This window comes from Eucyclogobius newberryi, unplaced genomic scaffold (genome assembly GCF_026437365.1).
Source record: "Eucyclogobius newberryi isolate DKJ021-1_F unplaced genomic scaffold, fEucNew1.0.hap1 SCAF_8, whole genome shotgun sequence".
Classification (NCBI taxonomy): domain Eukaryota; kingdom Metazoa; phylum Chordata; class Actinopteri; order Gobiiformes; family Gobiidae; genus Eucyclogobius; species Eucyclogobius newberryi.
The window spans coordinates 19,086,180-19,110,941 of record NW_027316500.1 but is presented as its reverse complement, the minus strand read 5'-3'; the positions used below and the strand labels follow the sequence as shown (position 1 = coordinate 19,110,941).

At 39.7% G+C, this 24,762-nt stretch overlaps 1 protein-coding gene across 5 annotated transcripts; it reads left to right on the top strand.

The window, feature by feature from the left end:
* LOC140351686 (nck-associated protein 1) lies at positions 1-24,354 on the top strand. 5 transcript variants are annotated; one of them, XM_072437637.1, is made up of 32 exons: positions 1-360; positions 2,189-2,206; positions 9,620-9,730; positions 11,408-11,494; positions 11,700-11,756; positions 12,028-12,170; positions 12,584-12,674; positions 12,873-13,010; positions 13,086-13,134; positions 13,560-13,716; positions 14,179-14,235; positions 14,405-14,501; positions 14,672-14,778; positions 15,474-15,606; positions 15,703-15,784; positions 15,850-15,908; positions 16,005-16,150; positions 16,318-16,450; positions 16,524-16,643; positions 16,892-17,031; positions 17,111-17,242; positions 17,533-17,751; positions 18,253-18,383; positions 18,535-18,632; positions 18,725-18,818; positions 18,918-19,000; positions 19,079-19,159; positions 19,544-19,637; positions 19,712-19,828; positions 20,209-20,318; positions 22,806-22,895; positions 22,967-24,354. In XM_072437637.1, exons 1-32 carry the CDS (start codon positions 253-255, stop codon positions 23,081-23,083), a joined length of 3,399 nt encoding a protein of 1,132 aa, XP_072293738.1. In that variant the 5' UTR covers positions 1-252; the 3' UTR covers positions 23,084-24,354. The 5 variants fall into 5 exon arrangements, with proteins under 5 accessions (XP_072293738.1, XP_072293737.1, XP_072293740.1 ...); XM_072437636.1 differs by having other exon boundaries at positions 11,402-11,494; XM_072437639.1 differs by lacking the exon at positions 2,189-2,206.
* Positions 24,355-24,762: the final 408 nt, after the last annotated feature.

The following is a 24,762-nucleotide window of genomic DNA, read 5'->3' as shown; positions in this document are numbered from 1 at the left end:
CACAGGGCAGCCCTCCCCCTCATCCGCCTCTCCCGTCCCGACTCTCCCTTCAAACCCACAAACCAGCTGGACACGGCGGGCTGCAGTGCCCCGACGCTCGGGACATGGGCTGCTTCCACTGACCCTACATCAGCGCTGTTGTTTCGGAGCCTTTCGGAGCCGGACCGCTGGATACTGTACACGGTCCACACGGAGCCTGGAGGAGCGTCTATCTTTCTTTCTAGTCCGAGTGGTTGACTGAAGTGAGAGAAGATGTCTCGGGGTGTGATCCAGCCCAGCCAGCAAAAACTGGCTGAAAAACTCACCATCCTCAACGACAGAGGCATCGGGATGTTGACCCGTGTTTATAATATCAAGAAGGTGCGTAAGCACTCAAAGCCTCATTATATTCCATAGCTGTAGTAGTTTTTGAGGAGCCCTCAGAAACATTAGGCCTGAAATATCGGGTGATAAAACACATAGTATTTATGCTGTAGTCTGGATTATAAAACGTTTCTCCACACAAATATGAATTCCTGTTTTTATGAAGTATACTATGGCTCAAAGATGTTAGCTTGCTTACGGTAAAGTCCACAGATTTCAATGGAAGAAATCTCACTAAAATACTTTGTTTTGTGCGGGGAATAATTTAGATCAGTCGGCTAATAAACACACACCGTTTATATAGATTCTGCTGGACAGGATTGGGCTAAAGTACAGTTTCTAGGCCGTGGATTGAGGCTAGCGTCCATCGACTTCTGGATCTTAATGGCGGCCGACTCTCGCTAAGCTAACCTCCGCTAGCAGCGCTAGCACCGGGCGTCGCCTCTGCCACAGGGCCAGATCATGGATCTGTTATTATGGGCCAGATCATGGATCTATTCTATGGATCAGATCATGGATCTATTATTATGGGCCAGATCACGGATCTATTCTATGGGCCAGATACAGTCTATGAAGCAGACACCCTCCCTGTAGCACACAGCCAAGAGTCCAGAGATGTAACACTATTGAATCTGGTCGTCAGCCACATTATCAGTTCAAGCTGTAGCCAACAACACAGGGTTTCTTAAACTCTGAGACAATTTTCCTTTCCTTTTTATTTTTTTATTATTTTTTTTATTTGCTTTAGATTGAAATTATAAAAATAAGACACTTGTAGCAAACTGAATTTTTAATTGCAGGTTTTCGCATTTGGATAAAATAAACACAAGATCTCATATTTAGTTGGGAAACGTTTACTTGAAATAAATAACTTCACCAATTATGACCTATTGAGACCAACAAACCTATTAAACTTATTATTTTTGCCTCTGTTCTTTAGGCTTTTTTCTTATTGTTTGAATAGGTTTAAATGTATCACTTCCTTATGTCTAGTGTACATACATTACTATTTGTTGCTGAGATTGGCTTTTCTAAAATGTTTTTTTGCCTCTGATCTGATGAACTTCTTTGTTGTTTTGGCTGTACGTGTGTGATCATTATTTCATTGCATAATGAAGTATCAATCTGGTTCCACTGTTCTAATTTGACCAACACAATTATCTTTGTGTCGTCATTTATCACTCTTTTAAACTTTAGAAAGTTTGAGATGATACTTCCGAACCAGACTTTACATTTTTTTTTCTGTCTGCTGCTTTTTGAACACCGCATCTTTTGTGTCATTTGGATTATGTATGTACGTATATACATTTTTTCTTGCCTCCATTGGTCAAAACAATCCAACGATAACAAACAAAAGCATCGTCTTTTGTTTGTCCATCGGATCCAGGTGTAATTACCAGCTTAGATATTATATAATCTTTTATCATATGAAATAAAAGCTGTGGTGTTTCTTTTTATCGTTAATGTTTCAGTCAAACAAAATAATGTTCCTAGTGACTGTTCCAATACACCCCCAGGGCGCTGTGTTTTTTGCATTTTGCATACCCTGAATATATCAGTAACTGAGAGCGGTCCTCTTGATCACATCGTTTTACTGCTTCATGTGGACATTTACTATCTGCTCCAGACGCTGCAAATTGAGATCAATATAAGCATGTTCTATTTTGATGATTTTTTTCCCTCTATTCTATTACAAAGTGGCTGTAAGATTGAGCTTTGGGTGGGATGTGATGTAAATGACAGCAGCTGTATTAAGATGGCTCTTTGGTTTTGATTTCTTTCTCTTCTTCTCTCCGTTCCAATGCTTCCCCCTTCTTCTATCCAGCAAGGACAAGTTTGGAAGGTTTGCAAGTTTCTCACCTTCCACTGACAAAACCCTCCATCCTCCTCCCTCCCTCTTCCTGGTTTTCCACTACTGACCTGGTCCTTTCTTGAGCCTCTCTCCTGTCTCAGTCTGACTCCATTCAAGTCCAATCAGTGCTTTTTATTCTGTGCACAATATAGCCATAATCATTCACCAAGTGAAGTCATCCTCTTTGACGATATAGGCTTCGAAGACACAAAAAAATGACCATCTTTATTCTATTGTATGTCTATTGTGTCTGATTCAACATACAAGCAGTATGCACATGATGTTCAACATCTTTGCTCATCAAGACTTAAACCTTCAAAAGTGCAAAACTATTCTTACCTTATACATTTTAATTAAAATATAATCACAAACGGTGTCATCAAAACAATGTAAAGCTATACTCCAAACTTAACTTGGCAGCGGGCATCTACAGTGTTCTAATGGATAACAAGGAGACCATAAAGGCTATTATAGCTGCGCTCTGCATTTCTCAATGCAATATAGCCATACTGAATCACATTTACCGTACTCTGTGTAGGCTGGTCACTGCAAAAATGCATTTTAAAAAAAGTAAAAATGAGTGCACAAATTCACAACCCTTATGTGCCAAACAATACAGTATACAATATTCTGTATGTGTTCTGCTGAGAGCAATTGTATTCAACCAATGCAAAAGGCTTAATACCTTTTGGATTTTCTAGGTATTTTAATGGAAAAGCTCTGTCACAATTACAAACCCTACACTATACATTTAATAGAAACCTTTATTCGACCACAAAAACTTTTTTGGCCTTGGGACAACAAATGTAAACTGTCCATTATATGCACACAACCTCAAGCATACAATTCCAATACAGATCCATCAAATTGGCTTCAAAAGATCAGGTTAAACTATTCCACTCAATTATTCTTATTCCCTTTTTAAAATTAATTTGATTCCCAACCAGCTCCTTCAACTTCAAGACATTCTCCCTAGATACTCCTCATGCATTGTGATGAATTCACTTCAATGTTGGGTAAACAATATCAAAACCATGCAGCTTTTACATTGAGCGATATACGCAGTGTCCCTAACCTAAAGATATTGCACAAGAGTTGAGGCTTTTTTATTAATATTAGTAGAATCCTTGCTGCATTGACACACACTGTGTCTTCCTTGTTTCATGCACGTATAAGAGCTGTCCATGGTCTGGGTGATGTAAATTCACCCAAATTCCAGATCACTTTTATGGACTTATCAGAGCAAAATTATGCACCAAAATCGTTCTGATCTGACTCTTGTGGATGGTTCCACGGCCAGTCACCAGCTGAACCTAAGCTCTTTCATTTATTTTTCTGCTAGACCTCTGCTGACAAAAGTGACTCCTGGGAAAATGCCCTGTCTTTTTGTAAATGTCCCTTGACATAAGACCCTGTGAGTTCAGTTGCTGCCCAGAATGGAGAGAGGACAGACAGGACTCAGGTCTGCATTCTCCACCCATTCTGTCATTCTCCACCATCAGTCCCACCCAAACCACAACGGCTCACTGCACTAAAGCGGCTGCTGCTTAATGTCACTGCTGTGTGAGGCTTCCTTTTCTGCCCACACTATGGAGCTGTAGTCAAATGTGTGCAAATCACAGCACAATAACTGCCTGATTATGTTAATCTCTGATTGGGTGCAGCCATAGATTTGTGCACGGTTTGTGTGAACAGAGTAGGCTCTTGACCCTAAGCTATAATGGTTGGTTATTTGTCTGTAATACTTACTCTTCCTTAGACCAGTCCCCTGAACTTTGACCCAGGCTGCTACCATTAGCATTTGCTAAACTAGCATTATGCTAGACTAGTGGTATCTGATGTTTTTTTATATAGTGGTCAAGAATAAATTCTGCAACTGAAATCTAAAGGCCCAAAGCCTTAAAGAAGTATGGCATATCCATATTCACTTTGTTGGATCTGGTGAAAATGTGTTTGTCCCCCAATACATGCCTGATTGGCCAATTAGATCAGTATCCGGAGATCTAGAATCGATATCTGATCTATTCAAATCTACAGTACCAGCACAGCAGGGCAATAGAGGTTATCATTAATATTTAATGGTGCCTAAAAGGTGAATTTAGTTTGTTTTTAAGTGCCTATAAATGCCTTTTGAATTACAAAACACACAATGAAATGATTACATATTATCTAATCTAAATATAAATTGGAAAAGTATAGACTATGGTCATAGTCTTGAAAATGTCATTGACACCAATTCTAGTAATGGTATTGGTGCACCTATAAAAAGGCTTTAACACAACTCTTTAGATGTTTTAAGCCACAGTTTTCTCTTCAGATTACTAACAAGATTAAGCTATGTGAGGAAAGGAGAGGCAGTGGTTGTGCAGGTTATTGGAGTTTAGGGACGGAGCTCAGTGTCTGCCTCCGCCGCAGCGCTCGTCCCCCTCCTCAGCGCTCGTCCCCCTCGTCAGCGCTCGTCCCCCTCCTCAGCGCTCGTCCCCCTCCTCAGCTCTCGTCCCCCTCCTCAGCGCTCGTCCCCCTCCTCAGCGCTCGTCCCCCTCCTCAGCGCTCGTCCCCCTCCTCAGCGCTCGTCCTCCTCGTCCCCCTCCTCAGCGCTCGTCCCCCTCCTCAGCGCTCGTCCCCCTCCTCAGCGCTCGTCCCCCTCCTCAGCGCTCGTCCTCAGCGCTCGTCCCCCTCCTCAGCGCTCGTCCCCCTCCTCAGCGCTCGTCCTCAGCGCTCGTCCCCCTCCTCAGCGCTCGTCCCCCTCCTCACACTTTACAGTGGCGCTTCTGTCGGTCACAGAGCAGAGACTTTTCTGTACTTACTGCAGTAATGTTAGTGCCAACTGTGTTCGGACGCTACACCACGCCCAAATTGTAAAGGTTTTTGCTGAGCTGCATCATTTTAATTCAATGAGAATAGAACATAATCAAGGCAACTAAATTGTGGATCTGGTAATTCTATAGCTCAGTTACACACAGGCCTTCCCTGCTCAGATTTAATGTAAAGAAATCAAAGCCTTTCTTAGTTGACTGTAAACTACTGGATTGATTTGGTGCCAGACACCATTTAAGTTTCCTCCCTTTATTGTATGTTAACAATAGAATAAAAGAATTGGAGCAGCTGTGCCAATAGACAACACTGAATACAAATCTAATATTTAGAATAATACTATTGATATTGGCAATTTGGATGGTATTTGGCTTTGATATTTTTTCAGTTTCAGTTTCAATTTCTGTGTGTTTGAAGATTTGATCCCAGAAAAGAGGATTCACCAGGGCAGTGTTAAACCAGAGATGGTGCCAGCTTGGGTCCTGTGCCTGGACCATGCTTTGGACTGATCAGTCAAGTTTAATATAAATAGTTTAGGAAAAAAAGGTTGAATATAATAGTTGGAGCACATTTTGTTTTAGAAATGTATGAAGTATTAGTAACAAAAGACAAATACATACAATTTTAATATTTATAATCCGATGAAAGTGGTAGTTGCTCATTTCCTTTCACATCTCGGTTGTTGAGGTTGAATTAGTTTATTTTTAAATCTACGTCAATCCGATGTATTTATCATGAATCTGATGTTTGCAACACATTTTCAGTGCATAACTTGATAAAAGGTCATGGCTGTAACTAAGTCTTTTTAGTTGAATAAATAATTCGAAATGAATACAAGTCAAATCGTTAAACTCTGATCAGACAACAGTCCAGTCCAGTTTGAGGAATAAAACCTTCTCCAGATCAGGTTAGTCGCAGCAACAGGCTCAGAATTAGACTAACCTCTGTGTGAATCAGGCTGGAGTTTCCCCTCTGAGTCAGGTTTATTTAAACCTCTTTGTGAAACAGAAAACTTGGAGTTTGGTTAGACTTCACAGTTTGCCTAATTCTTATGTCTTTGGAACCAGTGCGGGGCCATCAGACATTGAAGAGAGGCTGTTGTTTATGATGAGCAGGGATTAATTTCAGTCTGCCTCACCCAGTTTACTGTTGTATAGTGTTATGAAATATGTTTCTGTGTTTGGACTATAACCCAGACACCTTGTCATTGCACATACATTTCTATCGACACTTTGATAATCGCACACAGCAATCTACGCTATGGTTTGCAGAGCAGATTTAGGCTGAATAATAAAACATGTACTTTATGCAATTTAAGGCTTGGGATATAGCTAGAAATACTGTATTCATCCCTAACACTAAAATGCAACTACATGTTGATGCAATGAAGGCTAAACTCTTCCTCCGCTTCCCCTTCTTCTTTTACCTGGGTAGTAGTCCCCAGGTTACTCTGCATTTTGCAGCCTAATTGCTGCTGGTATAAAAGACCACCTATCACTCTGATTTGCCAAAAAAAATCTATCACAATTTTTTTGGAGCCAGATCATACATTTTATTATTATGAGGACATACCCACACTTAGTATCGCTATAAAAAGTGGTATATGAAGACATCTGCTTGTCATACTTCATTGTGATTGGTTAATTCTATCTGTCACTTATGCAAAGCCTTAGGGAGGTTGACCAATAGGTGTAGGTGTGGAAAAGTGTTGTCGTTTGATCATTGAACTGCATTAAACCGCAAAAAAACTGAAACAAAAATAGCATATTGTCAGATGGAGGTGATCTGGATTACATTGTTATCACCACATGCAGAGGATGTGCTTAAAACTGAACCTGCTCCTTTCCGGAACAGCGTCTGTGTAGTTAATATTAAATATTAGCGGGACAGGTCCATAATGTTTATCATCTTATCGAAAACGAATAGGCAATGTTTATATTTATATATTGAATAATGAATTAGTGTTTGGAAGTGTTTAGTCTTTGTAGAATTCTTAACCACAGTCAGTGACCATGAAAGCCGTATTGCACTTCAGCCTCATTGATATGCATGGTGTCATAATCATAATCATTATTATGTGGTTTATGTATGTGCCAATATTGGTATCACATCAGACAATATTGCTTTGTGTAAAATGACTAGAAACTAGCCCCATCTCCTTCCCATTGATGTACAGTGGTGTGTCCTTTATAACCTCCTCTTTGAATACTCATCAGTCCTGTATTCGTGCGTTGGTGTGTATGTGATGTAGTGCAGCTCAGGCTATAGATCCTTCCACTGATGCTGCTGATATAACAATTCAGTCCCATTCATTTTATTGGGTCGGTAAAAAAAACATACGTCTTCTTATTTGGAGGTTGTGCAGACAAATAGTTGTTTTATGTTTATTATTACATTTGCCAACAAACAAGAACAGTCAATATCTAACTCCACTCCGCTTTCAAAAGTTTACCAATTAATGTAGAATTTGTGATGCTTAACAAAAAGTATCTATCTTATCTATTGTGACCTACTACATTTTTGTGCAATTTGTCCTGCACAACATTTTAAACATTTAAGAAATGTTTATTACGGTACATGGTTGGTTAGTTTTTATGTCAAATAAACTAACACTTTCACATGCAGTAATGTATGTTTTCTAACAATGTTCTGGTTTTACTTGTGTGTGGTCACCATGGCAGCCCTGGTTTGTCATAGTTTGCGATGTTTAGTGGCTAATTGCTGTGTAGGCAATAAAGGGAAGTTCTAGGTACTTACCTTTTCAAATGTTTGGAGCTTGTCCTACTCTCTATGCACAAGAGCCCTCGTCCTTAACCTCTGCTTGTGTAGACATCTTCATTCACTCCACACTCGGTGGTGGTAAGCTACTACTGTAGCCATAACTGCCCCGAGGCAGGCTGCCAATTTACACCGTCAGCCCCTTTGACCACACCAATCATTCACACAGCGCATTCATATTAGACGGTGGGTGAAGTATCTTGAATAAAGACAACAGGACTATTTGATCTAGAGCCGCTGCTTTAACCATCGGTCAAGTAAGCACTGACCAGTGCTAGCCAGGTCCCACCCTGCTTAGCTGTGTCTGTCGCCAGTGGAAAGTATTTGAAATTATATTTAGGCACTATGCATTTATCATAGACCTAATATTCACCTCGAGTCACTGTACATCACTTGAAACTTATGTCAGTGTTTCTCAAACTGTGGTACGTGGATTCAAATGCAAATTAAAATAAAATAAGCTTTATATTTCATTCAAGCCATTTAATCCTTCTATGGAGCACAGCAATTGAATAGTTATATTTTAGATCTTACTTAGTCCTAATTTTAGACCTGGAAAAGTCACAATAAACTAAAATAACTGGTTTTGATCTAGTGGCACTTGCAAAGTCAAATATTTTCTTACGTGGTACTTTGTACCTTATGTGGTACAATAGGCTACAATTGAATTAGCTTTATTCACATACGTTGTATCACCTTCTTGCTCAGTTATTTGTTGGTTATCAGAGTGCATTTGCTGTGCTCACATTTTTGAATGAGCAAACTTGGCGTTGCACTTGTAACTACTCATACTCAATTCTAACTCTGCTATATTTTTATTCTTAAGAACCTTTTTCACATCTTGTAGACGTTGCATTTCCAGCAAATGACTGCATTTTAATTTTCTGTGACTAGAGAAGTCCATCCAGATGCCATTTAATGATTTGAAGTAGTTTAAACATGACTTGCGTTTTATCTTATTTTTGTCTGAAGGCTTTTCTAGAGACATTCAGCAAATTGTCGAGCTGATCAGTAAGCAAACCTACAATGCTGCGGTTGCAGCCACACCACATGTGCAATGACCTTAACCACTGCACCACGGTATCACACATTTTAGAAGTTAAGATCACGTTGGGAAGAAGTGGGCAAAATCTTTCACAATTATGCAATAAGTGACAGAGTGTATGAATAATTTGGACGTGTATAATATAACGTATAACATATAATATTCATTTGTGCCAACTTGAATGAAACATCGATGTACAACATGTAGTTTTCATTTCTAATAAAACTATTAATGTAGAAGTCTTTACAAGAGGTTGCAAAAAAGCTTTTCTGTTTTTTTTATTGCATCTACTGTCTGTGATCTGTGTTTTAACCTAAGGTTGGGTTCACAAAAATGTTTAACCTTAGCAATTAATAAGTAATTAATCACTAATTGGAAATATTAACCACAAAAAACGATGCTGTTAAGGCATCTACATTTTCAGTTTAAGAACAAATCCTACCTCTTGAATACATGTATGCCCCCTCAATTTTAAACCATGGCTCTCTTTTAGAATAATACAATTACATCCCATGCCATGAACACAACCTGTGTATGTGTGTGTGTGTGTGTGTCTGTCTGTGTGTGTGTGTGTGTCTGTGTGTTTGTTTGTTTTTGTGTCTGTGTTTGTTTGTGTGTGTGTGTGTGTGTGAGTGTGAGTGTGAGTGTGAGTGTGAGTGTGAGTGTGAGTGTGAGTGTGAGTGTGAGTGTGAGTGTGAGTGTGAGTGTGTGTGTGTGTAATCTGTGTTTCCCATGCTCAGTTTCTCTGCTTGTGTTGTCTGTTACAGGCGTGTGGAGATCCCAAAGCCAAACCTTCTTATCTCGTTGATAAAAACCTGGAGTCCGCAGTTAAATTCATTGTCAGAAAGTTTCCTGCTGTGGAAACACGAAACAACAACGTGAGTATTCAAATTGTACATTCAGTTCACATTATTAGCCCATATTCTATTTGTGTTCTTTGGAATAAACCACATTTACCAACGATGACTGCCTTCTGAATACTATTTCTGTTCAACCCGGGATTACCTAATCTAAGGCTGTGCAATTATTGTCATTTCTAATCGTCAATGTTGTGTTTGGAGCATTTTAATCAAGAGGTCCACACTTGTGGTTTGGAGAATTCACACTTAAAAAATATTTGACTATTTTAATAATATAATATTAGAGAAATAAGAGAAATGATTAAAATCTGTATAGTTCCATTCAATGAATTATAGAAACATACTTTATTTGTATTTAATAAGTCTAGATAAAAATCTTATTGAAAATTTGTACTGATCGATATGAAGAAGGAAATAAAACTGATTAATTGTGTTTTTTCCCCTCTCATATCACCTAGCCCTAACCTAATACCTTGTAAAGATGGTAAACTACCACATAAGATCTGTTTATGGCAACAGCTAGGCTATGAATGCACAAACATGGTTCTCCCACAAGATTTTGACTAATATCGCAAAATAATAGGATGAGGATACATAATCGCTCAAGAGTCAAAGCCTTAAAATGGCTTAATAATGGAAACGGGTCCTTCAGGATTGAGATGCCCAGCTCTTCTCCTGTGCTCAAACATGAGCAAACAAACCAAAACGCAACTCCAGATCAATTATAGAGGAGGAAACGAGTAAAGACCATTTAACGATACAGGCTCAAAATAGTCAGTTTAGCATAATATAGGACCTAAAGATTGGTAAAGCGTCAATACACCAGTATCCTGCCTGTATTTGTGTTGGACTGTTGTGTTGTGCTCTCTGTCTGTGTGTTGAGGCACTGGCTGGCACTGACCTGAAGTGTGCAGACTGTCTTACATTATTATCTGCTTTGTTTTTGTCCGTTTGTGTTTTGCATGATGCTAACATGGCACTTATACCGGACATGTGCTTTTTGGTAAGTTTGTATTTGAGTTTGTACCTAAAGTATATTTCTTTTAAGCTCCATCTCAGTGGCTTTTGCTTTGCTCTGCTTTCTCTGGGTGTTAGTTTCTTTGTATCTCATTGGCTGTATGTTGTGTGCTTGAGTTAGTCCTGTAGATGAAGGTGAATGAAAGCTCTTTTCCATAGGCAGTTTAAAATGTCATCAGCATCAATCACTGTGAATAGATTCTGTTAAATTCATGGTAAATAAGCATTTCAAATGACGTCCACGTTCACTATAAGAATGAATGAGTTTGTTGATCTTTATGGGTCATGAGCCAACCTATCTTTTCTCCTTCCTCCAGATTCACAAATTAAACAAAAACACAGACGGCAGAGAAATGGTGGAGCAGTGAAATTATTTACAATTTCAGATTTATTTGTCAGATTCAAATTTATTTGAAAAATGGCAAAAAAAAAAACTCCATTGTTTCCACTGTCCACGCTTTTGTTGGGACATTTGTGTCATGCAACACATGCGTTTTAAATGATCAGATGTTCTTTATGTACACTCTGATCAGTAGTTGATCTGTTCGTCATAAAATAGCCTTTGGACACTTTCTTTATTAGAATAAGCTCAATTCCTTCTCAAATGCAACTGCATCCATATAATCACCTGAGTAGAGTGAGTATTCATTCATGTGTGTGGCCTTTCAACAGCAACAGTTGGCTCAGCTCCAGAAGGAGAAATCTGAGATTCTGAAGAACCTGGCACTCTACTATTTCACCTTTGTGGATGTGATGGAGTTCAAAGTAAGAATACATAGACGACCAACATTGTACTTAAGCTCACTTGTGTTCAGACAGAAACACAACCTGTAAATTAGAGGCATGGTACTACAGAGGTGTTTATTTTGTGATGACAATAGTTTACACAAATTATCATTAAACATACATTATTATATTCCTTGTATCAGAGGAGATTAGTGGGTCTCACCTGTATGTTAATTATCTCCAGGACCACGTCTGCGAGCTGCTCAACACCATTGATGTCTGCCAAGTCTTCTTTGATATTGTAAGTACTCAAGGTAAAAGCAAAGTAGTGGCATCTGCACACTCAATGGAGCTATATATTTTGTGTTTATGGATGGGTTTTGGAGAGATGAGAATTTAGCAACCATTGCCATAGCAATTAACGGTCAACATTATAAAGGATGAATATGTTTGGGCCCCTGAACATTTGTACTTCAAAAATCCAACTTTGGAGAATGTGTAAAAGTAAACTATGTCTTTCTAAAACAAAAAAAAACTCCCATCGTAACTTAATTTTCTTTTTCCATTTTAAGACTGTGAACTTTGACCTCACAAAAAACTACCTTGATCTGGTGGTGACCTACACTACACTGATGATCATTCTGTCTCGGATTGAGGAGAGGAAAGCCATCATTGGACTTTACAACTATGCTCACGAGATGACCCACGGAGCCAGGTAAACTCGAGCCAGCTCCCTCTGCTCACACAGACTGACGTGTTTTTGAGGAGCAGCTGTCGTGTTGTAGTAATTGGGCTTTATTGGACAGGGCAGTGTAGTATGAAATGGGGACGAGAGAGAGAGGGAAGGACATGCAGGAAATTTGGAGCCGACATGCGTGCTATCCACTCTATCACAGAGCAACGGTGTTTACTGTATTACTTATGCAACACTTCTCAGCGATAATTGAATTGTATTCAAATGATTAAAAACTGCTAATTCATCCAAAATGAGAGGCACAAGCACTCACACACATGCTATCACATGATTTTAGATCATGTATGCCTACAGCATTGCTCCTGTGAACTGTGCTGTGCCAGGCAAAAAGGGAAATGCTCATAGTGCTGTTCTAACTCAGCTGTTGTCCACAGTGATCGGGAATACCCACGCTTAGGCCAGCTGATAGTGGACTATGAAAACCCTTTGAAAAAAATGATGGAAGAATTTGTTCCTCATGGAAAGGTAAGTTTATTAGATTTATTATACTTTTGTTCATTTTGTCTAGTTTCCATTTTCATTTTAGCCTAGAACAGGACATTATTCCAATATAATTGCAGATACATTTAAAAACCGGTCTTGAGAGACAAACTGAAGACGATGAAAGGATGAATAAAAATAATTTTAGCAATGAGTTCTCTGACTCTGCCTCCTCTGCTCCAGTCTCTGTCAGATGCCCTGATCAGCCTGCAGATGGTCTATCCTCGGCGGAACCTTTCAGCAGACCAGTGGAGGAACGCTCAGCTGCTGTCGCTCATCTCTGCTCCATCCACCATGTTGAACCCTGCCCAGTCCGACACGGTCAGTCTGCGGCACCATCTTTCATTCACAGCCCTTGTAATAAGCACGCTCATCATGTGTTTTGGTTACTTTCAGATGCCTTGTGAATATCTGTCACTGGATGCAATGGAAAAGTGGATTGTTTGTAAGTAATTTAGCAGCATAAAAACACTTTTGTTCATTCCATTAAAGCCTCACCTTGTGACATTTCTGATGATGGTTGTGCCAGCCGGAATCTGTGGTGATGGGAAGTTAATGCCATACTTTTGAACATTCTCCATGATGTTAAGTCTTATACAATACTGTAAAACATTCCAGGCAAAGCATTTCAATTTCCATGGAGATAAGTGGCATATCCATCCCCAGGTTATAAGTCAGGTCTGTAGAGAGGCATGTCCACTGGATGCATATTTTTCAAGGTTTTTATTGAAATAAAAACATAAAGTTATTACTTTATTTAATACTTACTTTTTGGCCAAATGTTATGTGATGAGGCTTTACATGGTGATGGAAGAAACCTGGCCATGTGTACATGTTTCTGCTCTCATGGGCCACATGTGCTTTTTGCAGTTGGCTTCATCCTGTGCCACTCGGTGCTGAACAGCGATGCAGCTGCACTCTCTCTGTGGAAGCTGGCTCTGCAGAGCTCCACCTGTCTATGTCTGTTCAGAGATGAGGTCTTCCACATCCACAAGGCTGCAGAGGACCTGTTTGTCAACATCCGAGGGTACCCACCATTTGCATTACATCAGATAATACAAATACATGAATACATTACATCTGATTTTATATATATATATATATATATATACAAATACAAATCTTTTTATTTTATTCTGATGAGTGACTAGCTCGTTCTACAGAAGAATATTCAAATTCGTTTTAACATCGTCTGATAACACGGCCATTGAGGACATTACAATGTTACACTTATCTTACATTGTAGATTGAGCTAAAGACAAAATGTCCAGACTGGAAATACTTCGGCCTATTCTAAATATAGACTTGGATTTTTTACTTTTTTTAAACATGCAAAGGGAGGCACATTAGTGAGTTTGGAAAGATGCATCTGCTTTTCTCTCATCTGGATTTAGTGCAGCTGTTATGACACTTCACCCAATCAGCTTGAAGAATTTTATCTGAACATAGTACTACACTGATCTGACTGACAGGTTCATGTTTTTTTTAGCTACAACAAACGAATCAACGACATCAGAGAGTGCAAAGAACAAGCCCTGTCCCATGCGTAAGTTTGGCTTTATTGTTTCTACACTTTTAATCTATTTCAGCATGGTATTTTAAATTTTTTTGCTCTGGCTTTTCTGTTCTCTCTTTCTCTCTTGAATCTTTTGCAAGCTTTCATTGATTGTCTTTCAAGCTGCATAATAATAATGTTCTTGCTCTTGGTCCTGCAGAGGCTCCATGCACAGAGAGAGGCGCAAGTTTCTCAGATCTGCCCTGAAAGAGCTGGCCACTGTCCTCGCAGATCAACCCGGACTCCTCGGGCCTAAGGTATATAATGCAAGAGCATTTTGTGGCATACACACGAATTCAGCTATTCTTCCTAGTCCAGAGTTTTGGGGGTTGAGTCCATTCCAGTCATAAGAATAAGAAAGTTAATGAATGTTATGGAATTTCTTTGAAAATACTTAATTCGATCCACGTTTTGTCAATTCCCTCAGGCCCTGTTCGTGTTCATGGCCTTGTCTTTTGCTCGTGATGAGATCATATGGCTGCTTCGACATGCAGACAATATCCAGAAGAAAAGCACTGATGACTTCATTGACAAGTAGGCACATTACATACGTGTGTTGTGTAAATATGGCATTAAAGTAATTCTCACATGCGCCATTTGCTGCTGTTCAGAGAATAGACTTTAAAGCAGCTCTGCTTGTGTACAAGTCTCTCCATGGCCTAGCACCAAAGTACATCTTGGATATGTTAGTGCCATATGAACCATCTCGGACTCTGAGGACCTCAGGGACCGGCCTCCTGCTGGTGCCAGAGTCAGGACAAAACATGGGGAATCTGCGTTTCAGTTTTATGCAGCTAAAATCTGGAACAGTCTTCCTGAAGATGTGAGACAGGCTTCTACTCTGACAATGTTCAAATCTAAGCTAAAAACAGTTTTGTTTAGCTGCGCATATGACTGAAAGGATATTTTCTTTGCACTCTTCTCTTTTGTTTGTGATTTTATTAGTTTAGAAAATCAGTTGGATTGATCATTTTTAATTTAGTTAATTTTATTGTAGTTAATTTTTATCGTTGCACTCTTCTCTTTTGTTTGTGATTTTATTAGTTTAGAAAATCAGTTGGATTGATAATTTTTAATTTAGTTAATTTTATTGTATTTCTGTAATTTCTTTGTGATTTGAATGCATTTTTCCTGCTGTGTGAAGCACTTTGAATTGCCTTGTGTATGAAATGTGCTCTACAAATAAACTTGCCTTGCCTTGCCTTGCCTTCTTTCTTTGTGATGGGCAGGCACATTGCAGAGTTGATTTTCTACATGGAGGAACTTCGTGCTCATGTTCGGAAATATGGCCCTGTCATGCAGCGCTACTACGTGCAGTACCTGTCTGGTTTTGATGCTGTGGTGCTCAACGAACTGGTGCAGGTACTGTTCATTTGACTGGACTCTACCTGCCACTTGAGCCCCATGAAGTGATTATAAACCGTAACCGACTAACCAAGATGTGTGTGAACTTTGCAGAACCTGTCTGTGTGTCCTGAGGATGAGTCCATAATCATGTCTTCATTTGTCAACACTATGACTTCTCTCAGTGTTAAACAAGGTGAGTTTAACTTTGTCCAGTGTGAGATGGAGCTGAGAAATGATCTATGTGTCTATACTTTACAGTGGAGGATGGAGAAGTGTTCGATTTCAGAGGAATGAGACTGGACTGGTTTAGACTTCAGGTAACTTTCCTTTATACTAAGACAGGGCATTTGGAATAAAATCATTCATCTTTCCTGTAAATTGGAAGTGATGGCTGTCATTGCTTTCCTCTTCAGGCATACACAAGTGTCTCTAAAGCTAGCCTCGGTATTGCTGACCACAAGGAGCTGGGCAAAATGATGAACACTATTATCTTCCACACCAAGATGGTGGACTCACTTGTGGAGATGCTGGTGGAGACATCAGACCTATCGATTTTCTGGTAAGATTGCATCAAATGCATTGTAAACGGACTCTTCTGAAATATAGAAAGATTGTTCACTTTAAGAAGAAGCATTTCAATAATGAATCCGACTGCCATTATTTAAAATGTATTAAGTTCCATTCTGAGAGGTGTTTTAATTTAAACTTGTGTGTATTGTGATTCAGCTTTTACAGTCGTGCTTTTGAGAAGATGTTCCAGCAGTGTTTGGAGCTGCCCTCTCAAAGCCGCCACTCCATCTGCTTTCCTTTGCTCTGCACACACTTCATGTCCTGTACCCATGAGCTCTGTCCTGAGGAGGTGAGTCCGTTCCACGTTAAAGTACATCACACTCATGACTGTTTTTTCAACTTTTTAATCCTTGTCCATGCAGCGCCACCACATTGGGGATCGAAGCCTGTCTTTGTGCAATATGTTTCTGGATGAGATGGCTAAACAAGCCCGAAACCTAATCACAGATATCTGCACGGAGCAGTGTACACTCAGCGACCAGGTAAATGATCTCTGCAGCATTGAATAGAACCTTATGATGATGATTTCTCTCCTATGACTTTTGCCTTGGTTAATGTTCCACTGTCTCAGTACAAATAAAGGCCTACTGAAGGTCTTGTGCTGCAAAAAACATGACTTGAGCAAATGTAAAGAATGCAAGACATGAATAGTTAGATTTCGAGGAACAGTCTGCAAAATGCTATACCAACGTGTAATTTCAGTTATTCCCTTTTTCTTTGTCACTTTTAGCTTCTCCCAAAGCATTGTGCAAAAACCATTAGCCAAGCCGTGAATAAAAAGAGCAAGAAGGCCACAGGGAAGAAAGGCGAACCCGAGCGTGAGAAGCCTGGAGTGGAGAGCATGAGGAAGAACCGCCTGCTAGTTACAAAGTAATCTCTTCCCCATACTAAAGTTTTTTTTTTTTTGGTGGTGACAAGATATGTAATTTATTTGTCTTCACATCTACAGTTTGGACAAACTCCACACTGCACTGTCTGAGCTCTGTTTCTCCATCAACTACGTGCCAAACCTGGTGGTGTGGGAACATACCTTCACCCCCAGAGAATACCTGACCTCCCACCTGGAAATCCGCTTCACTAAGTAATTATTTTTAACTAAATCAAATTAAATTAATTGCAGCAAAGATAGCAATATAAATACTTATTTATATGATAACAATGACGATGATGATGATATAAATAATAATACTATTTATTTTAACAATTCCATACACTTTCTGTAAAAAAAAAAAAAAAAAAAAAAAAAAAACTTCCCCTAACAGTTTCCAAAGTTTAGGTCTATGGTAGAGAAAGTTAAATCTTGTTAACACATTTTATACAGTTATGAGGTGGCTGGCGAATGGAAGATCTCATATGTTCTGTTCTGTTCAGGTCTATAGTGGGAATGACTATGTACAACCAAGCCACTCAGGAAATAGCCAAGCCCAGTGAGCTGCTGACCAGTGTGCGAGCCTACATGACCGTGCTACAGTCCATTGAAAACTATGTGACCATCGACATCACCCGGGTCTTCAACAACGTATTGCTGCAGCAGACCCAGCACCTGGACAGCCACGGGGAGCCTACCATTACCAGCCTGTACACTAACTGGTACATGAATGCTCACTTTAACACAAACGATAGACAAAATAGACACTAACTATTATTCCAAATTTAAGTACATGCAGGGATGTAGCTCTCCTGTCCTGGACACAAAGTCAAGTAGTTAATAAAATTATTGTACAGCTGAACAGTCTGAAACGTTTTACTTTTTATCTGCGTATGTTTTTACCTAAACATAATTAATGTAAATAGTCATCCTCCACTGATAAATGTAGAGACAACATAAGGTAACATTAAACTCAAATTATTTAAATTGTTTTCAATGTTTTAAGTTATGTTCATATGTCCCAATATATCCAGTCCCAAAGATGGTTTGTGCGTGCAATATTCAAAGTAGGTTTCTTAGTAAAATTTGGGTCAGAATGGGTCGAAAGATGTTCGATACGATGTCGAGAGAAAGATCTTTGTGCCGTGGGGAAGATTTAGTTTGAAAGACTACCAAATAATGTATACATTTTTAATCATTATTGTTCTACATTTATATTGTAGGTATTTGGAGACTTTGCTGCGTCAGGTCAGTAATGGACACATTGCCTACTTTCCTGCCATGAAGGCCTTTGTGAACCTGCCCACTGAAAATGAACTCACTTTCAACGCAGAGGAGTACTCGGACATCTCTGGTAAGAACAGAAAGCCCCACAAAATTACTATTACGTCCACGTGACCTCCCCACCACCTCCCCATGACCTCCCCACCACCTCCCCACCACCTCCCCATGACCTCCCCACCACCTCCCCACCATCATCACCTCAAGTGTTTCTGTGATTGCAGAGATGCGTTCACTGTCAGAGCTCCTTGGACCATATGGTATGAAGTTCCTCAGTGAGAGTCTCATGTGGCACATCTCCTCTCAGGTCGCTGAGCTCAAGGTGAGTCTTTTGACATGAAGATAGTTAAGTAATCCCAACCCTTACATTTATTTTCAATAATATAACATTGTCCTTGTTGATAATCTGTGTAGAAACTTGTGGTAGAGAACATGGAAGTGTTGACCCAGATGAGGACCAGCTTCGATAAACCTGAGCATATGGCTGCCCTCTTTAAGAAGCTTACCTGTAAGTGCACTAAACAACAAATTATCAATCATAAATATCATTGTGAGACTTGCAATGGTTGGTACAAAATATAATGTGACTGGTACCGTCTGTTTATAGCTGTGGACAGTGTCTTGAAGAGAATGACCATAATTGGAGTAATTTTGTCATTCCGCTCTTTGGCCCAGGAAGCTCTCAGAGATGTACGGCACTTACAAGTTTTCAGAATACATTAAAACTCAACTCAATATTTTTCAAACTTTGCATATTTCTCTTTTCAGGTCTTATCCTGTCACATTCCTTTCCTAGTCAGTTCAGTGGAGGACTTCAAAGACCACATTCCAAGAGAAACAGACATGAAGGTAAAACACATGAAAACATTCTGGTTGATGGCTTTAAATAGCTGTATGTTGAAGCAAGGGCATTAATGACATTTTATATCATGGTTATCATGGGCACAATAATTGCGGTTAACGATAATATTGCATTTACATTTTAACTGTCTAAAAATGTAATGGATATGAATATGAATTTAAATATTATGAATATGTTCCATGTTTAAACAACTACAATAACAGAATTGTACTTCGTGGTCATTATCACGATTATATAAAAAGTGCCACAAATGATATTTGCTACCCTTTTTATTGTGTTTTAAGATATTGTTCATCGTCCCATCTTTAGTTGCAGTATACTTGTGTATATATTGATACACAAAGTGATAATACAGTTGTGTGAATGTGCAGGTGGCGATGAACGTGTATGAGCTGTCTTCTGCTGCCGGTTTGCCCTGTGAAATCGACCCTGCCCTGGTGGTGGCTCTATCGTCACAGAAGAGCGGTAAAGATCATCTCCTCATACCGACACTGGATCGAGGTTCTGAGTCCACTAATGCAAATATATTTCTTTTTTAGAGAACATCAGTCCAGAGGAGGAGTACAAGATTGCCTGCCTGCTCATGGTATTCGTTGCGGTGTCTTTACCAACTTTAGCAAGCAACGTCATGTCGCAGTACAGCCCTGCCATTGAGGGTAAGATTGAACACGCCCATGATGGAACAAGTCACTTATTTACATTTTTATTTAAATGAACAAAATATGTATTTTTTACTAAGTATCACAAGTTAGACTTCCACCAGACCTCGGCAGGACATGTGAATGTGTTTTTGTAATCATTTGTAAAACACAACTTACAATCATGTAGTCATTTTCTAAAAATGTCTGAAATTAGAATTTGGTATTCCCACTGACTTTATATCTATATATATATATTTGGCCTTGATTACAATTTTGTTTTGTAGAATTCTCATGATGAATGAGGACCAATATTTTTTCCACATATAATCACATCCACATTAGTTTGGCAGTGAACAATTCTCTAGTGAAAACTAACTGTCAACTGCCCCCTACAGGACACTGCAACAACATCCACTGTTTGGCAAAAGCTATTAACCAGATTGCTGCTGCGCTTTTCACCATCCACAAGGGAAGCATTGAAGACCGGCTCAAGGAGTTCTTAGCGGTAAAACTACAATTGCAGACAGTGATTATGTCTAGTCTTGTATCTCGGCTGTTCACATCTTATGAGTTTAGCTTGGATTTCAAAATGGCACTCACAGGACCAAAAATCAATTAAAGCCGCAAGCGGCATCCAACGGCCCTCGCGGGCCGCCGGCCTTCCGACTCTGCGCTTTCGACTTGATAAAGATGGCGCCCTTATTGTGTTGAATAAAAAAAGAACTTGACAGACGGCGACACATTGGACATGGCCAATCCAGTGCAAATGAACACAAGTGTCAGTCAAATTTGCTGCGCCGCCGCACAGAGACCGTAGCACTTGGAATAAAAATATGGATAACTTTTGATGCCCCGCTTGTGTAGATGATTTTCCCCAAATATGAGCTTGATCGAGCTATTGCCCACAGAGGAGTTCATTAAAGTGTGAAGCGTAAATGTGAACATTTCAGAGATTTCGCTGTTTTCCCATTTCTGACATATATTTGCGGGTCCGCCACACAGAGACCGTAGCACTTAGAATCAAAATATGGAAAAGTTTTGATGCCCCGCTTGTGTAGATGATATTCTCCAAATATGAACTTGATCGGACAATCGCCCTAGGAGGAGTTCGTTAAAGTGTGAAGCGTAAAAATGTGGTGATTTGAGCAATTCTATGATTTTCCCATAAGGATAACATGGGATGTTTCTGTCATCGCTACGGTTACGCCGTACAAAATATGACTTTGGCTCTCATACTTTTGTGATCAGGATGGCAAATTAGAATTTTGTTCAAAATATCATGTCATTTGGAAAAACTCTATTGTTTATAGGCCACTGTGAAGGCCAAATAGTCAGAATTCTGGGAAACGTTTGCGGCTCCGTCGCACAGAGACCGTAAAAGTTATCCTTAAAATTTGGATAACTTTAGATGCACCACTTGTCTAGAGGACGTACACCGATTTTGAGGTCGGTGGGCAAAACGCACAAGGAGGACTTCGTTAAAGTGTAAAACATAAAAATGTGGATATTCGAGAGATTTAGCGGTTTTCCCATAGGGATAACATGGGAGGTTTATGTCATCGCTACGACTACGCCGTAAAAATTAAGGCATTTGTCTGATTGGCTTTTTTGATCGCGACGCCAAAATAGAATTTTGGGTAAAGTTTAGAAAATTTTGGTAAAACTAATTTTTGACCTTCAATGTTAATTTAAAGGTCACTCTGTAGGGGGCGCTATCGCGCCCATTTCAATTTTGTCATCATAAACTGGTCCAAACTAGAAAGTTGAACAACTGATTCAAATTTGGTCCTAATCGGACTTGTTTTGATCAAATGGGAACAAGTTTTAGATCTGCAATATCCCAAAATAAGTTGTCCAACTTTGCGGCTGCGCCGCACACAGACCGTAAAAGGTATCTCAAAAAATTGGATAACTTTAGATGCCCCACTTGTCCAGAGGACGTCCGCCGATTTTGAAGTCGGTGGGCAAAACGCCCTAGGAGGAGTTCGTCAAAGTTTGACGTGAACAAAATGGCTAACACAGCGTGTTTTCATTTTCAAAGGAAGATGGCGGGCATAGGGTAATTCTGGGGGCGTGGCCACAAGAGGAATGCGTGTTCCGAATTTCGTAGCTCTACGACAAAGTTGACCTCGGGGCGTCTCCCATAGGCGCAATGTATTTTGACTTTTGTCGGTGGCGTTGTCACGCCATTTTTTAACGAAAAAAAAAATGGCCCAGAAAAAACAAAATTTTTCGCCGATTTTGAATTTTGGGTAAAGTTTGGTGAGTTTTTGAGCATGTTCAGGGGGTAAAATTAGAGCTCAAAAAGCAGAACAAGAAAAATAATAAAAAAAAAAAATAATATTTTTAGCAAAAACAATATAGCCGTTTCCACTATAACAACAAATTATACATCGTTTGAAAGCTCTAAGCCTTCCCCATGCCGTCATGGGGTGGAATCATCATTACGAGCGCTTACGCGCTCGTCACTCCCTATTCCGTCGGGATGCCCCGCCCACTCCCCATAGACTTCCATTGATTTGAGCAGATACAAGCATGGCCCATGCCTGCGGCATAGATTCTCGCGTACGGGACGATGCCAGGAGGGTTTTTGGAGGAATGCAGCGCTTCGCGCTGCTGTTGTCAACAATTAGTGAATGGGCTACGCCCATTCACTAATTGTTGACTATTTCTGTCATAGCAGGAGTAAGTATGCATGATCCATGCCTTCGGCATGGGCTAGTTCACTGTACTTGCCAGGGGCGACGGGGTACCAAACATGCGGGCACAGCCCGCATGTTTGGTCAGACAGTTGCAACGCTGCCTTCGGCAGCGTTGCGGGAGCAATAGGCCCTCCGCCCTGCTGGGGCTCGGGCCTAATAATGGCTAAATTGCATTATTTTGCTGTTTTATTATAACATTAGGCAAGATGATTGTGTGTTGCGTTAGAGAGGATTGTACATACACCTGAAACATTTGACTCCGGTAATGATGCATGGTTTTCTGTGTTCAGCTGGCCTCCTCAAGCCTATTGAAGATTGGTCAAGAGACGGATAAAATGACCACACGGAACAGAGAGTCTGTTTACCTGCTACTGGACATGGTAGCATATTTATATTATATTATATTCTTGCTAGCTGGAGGCATTCCCCTGAAAGTTATTATGTGTTGCAGATTGTGCAGGAGTCTCCTTTCCTCACCATGGACCTGCTGGAGTCCTGTTTCCCCTACGTTCTTCTGCGGAATGCCTATCACGCTGTGTACAAGCAGAGCATCAGCGCTAACGCATAAATCCACACCATGACCCATAACTGACAAATCTGATCACCCTCACTACTACTCCCTTGTTGTGACTAGCAACACTAACCATTTTCATTTAATATATATTGTCTAAGAATTATTTTTATTTTTTTTAAAGCTGAAGTGCAATGATTGCGACGTCGACTCAAACTCTCCACTACTTCCATGGGTTTGTGTTCAGGACGGTCAGAGGTTGGTTTTTACGAGATGGTTCTCCTGAATGCAGCTAAAGACGACACTAAAATGCCCCCAGCCTTTTCTCTTTGGACAAGAACAGTAACACAACTTCCATCAAATTGACTTTTATTTTAGCTGTTGCCTGGGACCACTGCGACAATGGCAGTAGCACAATCTAAACAACAATATAAATGTGGTATATTTATAATTATCTATAGATATATAATTGTGGCCATCGAATAACTTTATGTTGACAGAACTGAATGCCACAAAAGATGGACTTTTTTGCTGATGACAGGTGATATGTGTTGATAATGAGACATCATTCTTGTTGCTGCAAAATAGCTTATTACATGGGCATCTCTTCATTTATAAATACTTTAACAGTAATATTCCTACATTTTGTTACGAGTGCACATTTGTATAACCGTGGTGTTTTTCTTGCTAGCTGTAACATTAACTTTTCTGTGGGTAAGATAGAAATTTGCTTTGATGTGAAATGTCTGTTTTCAAATGTTTGTTTTTTATGACCATTTGCCAAACATGACTCATGCCAGATAAATGTACAGCTAAAAAAAAAGTGTCTGCACAGTGCTGTTAAAAGCTTTGGCACCCTTCTGGATTTCTAGATCTGTATTGGTTTCCAGGCGATCCAATCTTCCCTGCACTTTGTCCATGTTCTAGGAGTTGTTTATATACTCTTCAAGTCGTATGATAGTTTGGCCAGTATATTTATCACTTTCACCACACTAGGGTTTGCTGGAGTCACAAAACATAGTGCTATAACCGTTTTTATTTTTGACATACCCCGATAGTTGTACACGTGATGATGTTCAGGTATAGTTGATAACCCCGCCAATAAATGTGATCTAAACTTCATTTGTATTAAGATTGAAACACTTGAAACGCACAGAAATCCTGAAGGGTACAAACGCTTTTGACTTAAATGTAAGTGTGCAAGTATCCAGGTGCATGTTTCCAGTGTGGGGATGCTGGAGCTGGTCCACAAAGACTGCTCATTTTTCTAGTTTCTGTGATTCCTGTATAATTGAACTGAATCAAATAAAAGGCTGTGTCAGACTGAAGTGAGTGGAGGGGCACTTTGTACGCACAACCTTGAAGTGCATGAACAGTCCCACAAGCCCTGATTACTTCTGGTGTCCCATGTTTTGTCTGCCAGCAGCTGACACTTCAGTCCCAATGTCCATTCAGATGTGTCTGTAATCTTAAATTGTCACCCAATCTGTACCTACAGGAGGGCAGGCTCACAGTACATGCAAATTACAACACAAGTCATAGAAAAGGCATTTATTTCAATTAAAAAGCATTTTCCCATCATATTACTGTATTTTATTTTGTTTATGCTTATAGAAACTTACAATATTTTCATTCTGTCTAGTGGTGGAGTGGTTAAGTCACAGCACATGTAGGCTCCAAGTGCATGGAGCCTGGCATGTATGCATGCATATACATATACGTGTATATATATATAC

Bases quoted from the DNA above. Each gene is read 5' to 3' on its own strand.
- LOC140351686 (XM_072437636.1), top strand. From the start codon at position 253: ATGTCTCGGGGTGTGATCCAGCCCAGCCAGCAAAAACTGGCTGAAAAA. The intron at 13,717-14,178 runs GTACCCACCATT...TGTTTTTTTTAG, and splicing joins CTGTTTGTCAACATCCGAGG to CTACAACAAACGAATCAACG. The intron at 15,607-15,702 runs GTACTGTTCATT...TGAACTTTGCAG, and splicing joins TGCTCAACGAACTGGTGCAG to AACCTGTCTGTGTGTCCTGA.